This window comes from Phalaenopsis equestris, unplaced genomic scaffold, assembly GCF_001263595.1.
Source record: "Phalaenopsis equestris unplaced genomic scaffold, ASM126359v1 Scaffold209146, whole genome shotgun sequence".
Taxonomy (NCBI): Eukaryota; Viridiplantae; Streptophyta; class Magnoliopsida; order Asparagales; family Orchidaceae; genus Phalaenopsis; species Phalaenopsis equestris.
The window spans coordinates 1,067-8,832 of record NW_018228334.1 but is presented as its reverse complement, the minus strand read 5'-3'; the positions used below and the strand labels follow the sequence as shown (position 1 = coordinate 8,832).

At 35.8% G+C, this 7,766-nt stretch overlaps 1 protein-coding gene across 2 annotated transcripts; it reads left to right on the top strand.

Moving 5' to 3' along the window:
• Positions 1–4,930: 4,930 nt before the first annotated feature.
• Positions 4,931–7,241, top strand: LOC110036608. 2 transcript variants are annotated; one of them, XM_020741089.1, is made up of 4 exons: positions 4,931–5,129; positions 5,242–5,336; positions 5,435–5,532; positions 6,759–7,241. In XM_020741089.1, exons 1-4 carry the CDS (start codon positions 4,989–4,991, stop codon positions 6,884–6,886), a joined length of 462 nt encoding a protein of 153 aa, XP_020596748.1. In that variant the 5' UTR covers positions 4,931–4,988; the 3' UTR covers positions 6,887–7,241. The 2 variants fall into 2 exon arrangements, with proteins under 2 accessions (XP_020596748.1, XP_020596747.1); XM_020741088.1 differs by having other exon boundaries at positions 4,932–5,144.
• Positions 7,242–7,766: the final 525 nt, after the last annotated feature.

The following is a 7,766-nucleotide window of genomic DNA, read 5'->3' as shown; positions in this document are numbered from 1 at the left end:
TATATATATATATAGATTAGATTCATTATTTAAGATAAATAAATCCTTATTTTTACCTCAATTATCTCGATCGTTTATGCATAGATAATGATCTTTATCTCCATTTACTTGAGACTTTAATAGCTTCGATTTTGATTTCAAAAGCACATACAACATACAATTAACATTTAAATAATTATATATATATAATTCATTAATAAAATTATAATATAAAGCCAATTTTACCTCGCATGCGCAAGCTCTTTCTTCCCATTGAAATCCTTTCTCTGCACGCGAGACTTGACTCTCTATCCGTACGCACGAGCCTTCTCCTTCCTCTTTTCTTCTTTCCTCTAAGTGATGCTCCACTTCAACACCAAAATAGGTAGCTGCCACCTCATTCCTTTGTATGGCTAAGGCATGGTGTTGAATCTCAGGTAAGAGAAGAAACACACGTTTCCTCTTATTCTTCTTCCTTTTTTTTTTCCTTCCTCTCCTTCACTATCGTTGCTTCCTTCTTCTTCGTCTTATTTCACTTGCAGAGAAGCCTCTCTGCTCAAAGTTGTCGGCCAGAGTTGCGCAAGCAAGATCAGTACCTTCTCCTTTTTGTTTCTTCTCCGCACTGCCTTTCACTTTCGATCTCTCGGCTTTCTCTCTTGCTTTCACTTGTTCAATAGTTTGAATGGAAGTGCGAAAGATGCATGTGATTTTTTTCATGCGAGGTGGTGCATCTTCTTTAAACGACACTTATTTTATTGTATTTATTATTATTATTTTAACCAATTATTATGTTTTTGATTGTGTGGGGGGTGGGTTGAATCTTGGAGGAGGGCCTATGTAAGGGGTATGGAGTGGCACGAAGAATGAAGGAGAGAAGCTGGGATGGGGTGTGACAATGGTCGAAGGAGTTAGTTTTAGATACATGGTGGGAAAAAATGAAGGGAGAGGAAGTTGTGGGGAGGGAGATGCTTGGGTTGAGAAGTTGAAGATGTTGATCTTCGATGTGGAAGACACATATGGGTGATTATACCAGGTGGAGCGATGTTTTAAAGTGAATGGGCTATATGTGGAGGAAAAGCTCATGGTGGCATGGTTATTTTTGGATGGAAAAGCCCTAGCATGGTTTTAGTGAAGAGAGACTAGATACTCGATTTGCTAGTGGGAGGAATTTTTGGATTGCTTATTTGAATGTTTTCAAGCTATTCATGATGGAGATATTCACGACAAATTCTTTGCCTTGACTCATGGAGGGGATTGTCATGGAATATAGGGGGAGGTTCGAGTTATTATCAGGATGACTAAGGAGGATTTTTGAAGTAGTATTGGAATGGATTTTCATGATGGGTCCGTTGAGACTGCCAGGATTGGGGAAAATTGTAGAATTAATATGTTGGTTGAAGATAAAAATGTACTTTAACATGCTAATAGGGGCATCAAAAGTAAAGCACCCTACCAAAATGCTACAACAACGATGATATCAAAACCTCAAATAATGGAAGTCCAGATGGAGGCTCCCTTGTACATGAATAATGGGTTATGACCAAGGGTGACAGAAGCAGAAATTAAGGAGAAGCGAGCAAAGAGTTATATTTTCGTTGTGATGAAAACTTTGCCCCATAATATTGTTGCAAAGATTCTCACAGTGTATGATTATGAGATATGGGTGCTCAATTCAGCATCAGTTTTCCTCCACCTTGACGACAAGATGTTTCTTTGGGAGGGAAGTGTTGTTATGTCGGTGTCTAGGCCAAGGGAAATTTTATCTTTTTTTAGCCTAAGCATCATTTAATCTTTTACTTTTAATTAATTTTTTGTATAAATAGGGCTTAACAGTTTAGGGTTAGGGCTATGTCGAAGATTGTTATCTTGTGTCTTAAGGTTAAGGTTTAGTAGAGATTTCCTACTTATAGAACGGTAGGATTTGGGGGATATCGCCTACCTCTCAAATGGAGATGTTTTTCCTTCATATGTTATGTTGTTTGTGTTATTGAAGAAAGAAATTTGTTTTGCCTTAATTTATGTGTGGAAATTTATGCCAGATCGAATTCGATTCAGATTCACACACACGACCTATTACAATCTCACATGATTACTTGGTATGGCAGTTGAAGTCATTTTGGGCTTTTGTAGCCCATGCATAGACTTGCGTAAATGCCAATATGAATTGATTCATTCGTCATACTATCTGAACTTCTTATTGTTGTATATTTTGTTAGCTTGATGTTAAAATGGTGTTTTTTTTAAGGCTGTGTGAAAAAGGACCAAAAAAAAAAAAAAAAAACAAAAGGGGGAAAAACCATGTACGGTAAGCTTTCCTGCACTTGCTTCCTTAATTGTCAAATGAGTCGTGCTTATTTAGTTGCCATTCTGTGCTGGTACTATTATATTATAGCTCGAAAGTTAAATGGGTTTAGAATTGAGCATAGCTTGACTATTGGTTAAATTTTTATGCAATAGTTTTAAATTTTTACAAGTTTTAATGGATTACAATTGCAATTTTTAAAAATAATATATATTCCCCTTGTTCTCCATTGCCATCTTCTTTTTCTACTCTCATAAACCCCTCTTTCTACTTTCTCACATTTTTCATCCTCCTTGCCATCTTCTTTTCTTTCTTGCTAGTCCTTCTCTGGTTCTTAGCTTGGACCATGATGTTGCCAACTTTTCAATCTTCTTCTAATGCAAGTTGGATTCAATCCATTGGATTGATGCCTTTGTAATTGTCTTGTCTATGCCATCAATACTATTTGTACTTTACAATTTCTTGATCTTTCTTTTTTTTTAATTTTCTTTTATACGCATACATGAATCATCATTTTCCTCTCATCTAGGGTCTGTTTGGGGCAGCTGCAGCTGCTCTGCCCCAAGAAATTGACTGTCTGTTTGTTGCATCTGTGTGAAAACAATTGTGAGACAGTTGTTTCTAGAAAAATGACCATTTTACCCCTGTTTAGTAAAGTTTTTTAAAACAGAACTGTGACAACCACATAGAAGCAGAGCCACACCAACCAACAAGAATACCAACACTTCAAAACCACCACAATCCCAAGCCACACCCACACCATAAACCAACCCAAGCCAGAGCCACACCAAGCCACTACAGAAACCCAATTGGCATCCACTCCAACCCACAAGAACATCCACACTTCAAAACCACCTAAAAAATACCATGGGGCATCCACACCAAGCCACAAGAACATCCCCACTCTAAGGACACTACAACCCCAAGCCATAGCCACCCCAAAAACCAACTCTTTCCACATCTACATAAGGCCAAATCAAATGCCCAATCGGAATCCTTGCTTTTGAATTGCCAAACATGCAATTCGATCCACCAAGCCCAAAGCCACCCATACAATCCATTCCAACAAAAATTGTAGTTAATCTAACAAGTAATTTTAGCCACTGTAATATATGCTAAACACAAATCAAAAGCCACCCAAAATCCAACAAGTTGTTGCACATCCAAATGAATCCAATCCCACTGTAATAGATAAAAACGAATCCAACCTAAAGCCAACAAATCCAACAAGCCGATGTGCATTTAGAAACCAAAATATATTTTTGACGGCTGTGAAGAGAGGAGAAGATAAGCATGCCACATGCGAAGAGAAAAGGAGGAAGAGGGGAAGAGTCATCAGGCAACCAGAGAAGAGGGGAAGAGTAGGGAGAAGACCAGAGAAGAGCGAACGGCACGGTTGACGGGAGAACAACTTTTTCGCAGAAGTTAGGGCAAGAGGGGATCAGGGCAGCAAGGCAAAAATACACACATGAAAAGTCGGCCGCGGGGTATAATATGCGGCCCACTTTTTACTGATTTCCGCTCGCACCGCTCCCCCACCGCGCCAAACGAACGAAAACAGTGGCCCCAGGTCGCATCACTCCCCCATAGCTACGCCAAACGGGCTGTTAGATTGTTATATCACGAGCTTCAAATGTTAGATGAAATTGCTCATTTTAGAATTAGTAACATATCACTTAAAACCATGTTAAGTACTTTTAACTTTTTTTTATCATCTTTTAGTTATAAAATTTTCACAATGGATGGCCCCAATTGCTTGAAAATGAGAAGTTCAAATGAAAAGTGAAGGGAGATTTTCAAGTGTTTAAAATTAAATCAGAACCATGTTAAGTACTTTTAACTTTTTTTTATCATCATTTAGTTATAAAATTTTCACAATGGATGGCTCCAATTGCTTGAAAATGACAAGTTCAAATGAAAAGTGAAGGGAGGTTTTCAAGTGTTTAAAATTAAATCAATGGGTTCATGATAATATTTACATATATTGAGCGGTTTTGATTATATCCGTAAAACAAAATTTTAGATTTGCTTTATATGTCATATCTTATCCTCATTTTTCTACTTGCTCCATGAATTCTTAAATTTTTATGTTAATTTGATTCGCAAATAATTTTCTTGTTGTAGTAAAACAAAATTTTAGATTTGCTTTATATGTCATATCTTATCCTCATTTTTCTACTTGCTCCATGAATTCTTAAATTTTTATGTTAATTGATGAAATTTGATTCGCAAATAATTTTCTTGTTGTAAATCATATCAGTGGTGTGAGCTTAATGAAAACTATATAAAACGGTGGATTCAAAAATAAAAATAGGATAAGAATGATCATTCTTGTCCATGGAGAAGAAATGGCTATCCATTCTGAAGACTGAAAGTTGTTGCCAAAGTTTTGAATTTAAATGACGCCTAAATGAATAAATAAATAAAAGTGTATATATGTTCCTCAAAAAACACTTCCTCATGACAACAATTAATTGCAGAGAGATTAGGTCCCAAGCTAGATGAGCTGTGCTTGAATAAGGGTGTCATAGTCTTAATTCAACCTTTCCTTATCAGTTGTACATTGAATTTTGTTGACAGTTTGTGTGAAATTTCCTTGTACTCTTTTGAAATTGTAATTATTTATTTAGGAATTATTGCTCTGTTTGGTTACTCTAACTGCAATAATTAAAAATAGGATTCTAATGGTGGTAATCGCAAGCATGAAATGAAGGCATCAGTGCAGGATCTTGCATCTCGGGCTGCTTCTCAAGTTTTGGCAACTTCTCCAAAGATTTTCACAATTCCAACCTCTGCTTACCAGTTTGAGGTTTCGTGGCGTTCACTTTCTGATGACTCTGCAAAGCAGGTCCAGCTACTGAAGGTTAATCAATTATGTTGGCATCTGCAGAATTTTTTTTTTTTTTGCTACAGATTTTTTCTTATGATTTACTTAGTTTATTACATTGCTTTACTTTCAGGCAATTCCCCCATCCGATTTACCAAAGATTTTTAAAAATGCACTAACTGCTCATATATTGGTTGACATAGTTAGATGCATAGCTACATTCTTTAGGTAAGTTATTCTTCGGTCTTAAATATTTAATGCATTTTTTAATCTTTTATGCGTGGGAACCATGCTTGATACTAAGGAATAGTTCCACTTTTCTACAGGGATGACACCAGTTTTGCTGTGAGTATGATAAATAATTTAACCAATGTTCCTCGGTTTGACTTGATAATTATGTGCCTTTCTGCAGTGGATCGAGCTGGTAATTTTAATACCTTGCCTGAATCCGTTGTTTTTCGAAACAAAGAAGATTCCTATAGAGAAGATATTGCAGCTCTCATTACTTTGTTTTTAGGTCAATCTATTTTGCCAGGCATTTTAATATCAACACCCATATTATGCATCATTTCTTTTCGCACGGAATTTATTTTGTGATCTGCTTGTTCCTAATATATGATGTTTTCAGCTTTGGGTAGTAGTTCTCTAAAAAATTCCTTAAAAACTAATTAGATTTTTATTTTTTTGATAAATTTGATTTCGAAAATCAATTGTTAACAAGATTTTTATTTTTAAACTAATTTGACTGTTTAGTAGACTTTATTAAAGCTTCTGCTGGCCCTCAACCTGTGAATACTTTGGTTGTGCAGCTAAGAAGGAATAGAAAATATATGGTTTTCTTTCTTCCATGCACTTCTCCAATCTCAAACAGTTGGTGATCTCTCTGATCTTCTGACAGTATTAAACAAAAATAAGAATAGCATGTAAGTGGCTGGCTCAGGCAGCAGAAACAAGGATCTTTTAATTTGCTATTTCTTTTATGCAAAAAGATCCTAGACGCTAAGACTAGCGCAGATTAATTGCCATCTCTCTGATTCTCGCTGCAACTATCAAAAAATGGGGATTAGAAATTTAATGTCTTAAAATGCTGGTGTAATGATTTGTGAGAGGGCTATGGTCGGCGAGTATAATAGCGGAGGGATGTAGCTGTGCAGAAACAGTCATTTTTTGCAGCTGTTAGAAGAGAAAGGAGATGGATGATATAACATAGATATTCTTTTGCAAATCTATGTAATATTATATACTTGGTGCTTGCTTTTTTGTGAAGATTGAATCTACTGGAAAGACAAGCTGGGATGTAATAGGAGAGGAAAATCATAAGAGTAATTATTGTGGGAACTTAAGTACTGTATTTTTATCCTGTATTCAACTGTAATTTTATGGAAACCACCATCACTTGTGTGACCATGACAGAGTAAATAGTTGTTGAAGCACATAAATCCTATTCTTCTCTGTTGTATTATTTGTAGTTTATCATATTCACTCCTAATAAATGTTGTTTATTTCTAAGCAGTATCGTAGCAGGTATTGCATTCAAATTTAGCATGTGTTACATTTACTGACTAAATTCTGGTTGGCCACATAGAATGGTATCTTTGCCTTCCTTTGTATTTACAAGTCAGGCTTATAAATACTTGTTTCTTTTGACAGTAATTGACAAATTATGGGAGGAAGTGTTCTCAAGTAACCAGATCCAGCAGGATCTCAGGCAGGCACTTGTTAAGTTGAGGCCCAAGTATTGCTTCAGAGAATTGGAATCTCATATTCTAAGTTCTTAAGAAACCGCCCAGAGGCGCACTTCTGCTTAATGCAAATGCTTGAAGAACGGTGAAACTCTGTTTATATTCTCTCCTCAAATGATTTTGTGGGCAGCCTGAGCATACATATAATTCAGAACACAAAATGTACATGGAATTGCTACTCCGGTTTATGTATAGAATCAACTGTTAAAGCAGACAGGCATCTTCCTTTTTTTTCTTATGAGAAATTTTGGATTTTGACTATGTTTATCTGATAATTTCAATGCAGCCCTTCTGCTGGCAACTATTTTTTGAGCTAAGTTGTACCGGACGGTAATCCTGTAAGGAATTCCTGTTCTAAATGGTTATTATCATTGTTTTATCTCCCATTATTTCACCATGATATTTATGTTTTTGTTTTAATATTATTCTAAGCACAATGAGGAATAATAGGCGACAAGCAATTTTTTGTAGGAATCTTTAAGAGGAATTCCTTGATAGGAATTTTTCTCATTGCTTTTTTGGAACTTCTGCTTCGTAGGCTGCAAACTTGGTGTTGTTAATCTAAGTATGGGATGTTGGAACAGTGTTTAGAGGCCTTTGTCGATTGTGTTGCAGTTAATTCTGATGAAGGTGTTCCAGATGAATCTTTAGTGTCAATGAGCTTCAGAAAAATTATATAATTCAATAAAGCTATAGCACAAGCCCCGTTGTTAGGCAGAATACCTGAAAGATATAACGTCCCAATATTAAGATAGCTGTTTGGATATGAATATGAATGTCAGGATTGAGTAAGTTGTATTTCTATTAGCTAACATTTTCTTATATCATTTCATGAAATGCTGAAATATTTGAGATGACATGCTATTCATTAACTGCATCCAATTAGGATTATGATCCGTGACTATCATTTTACTGT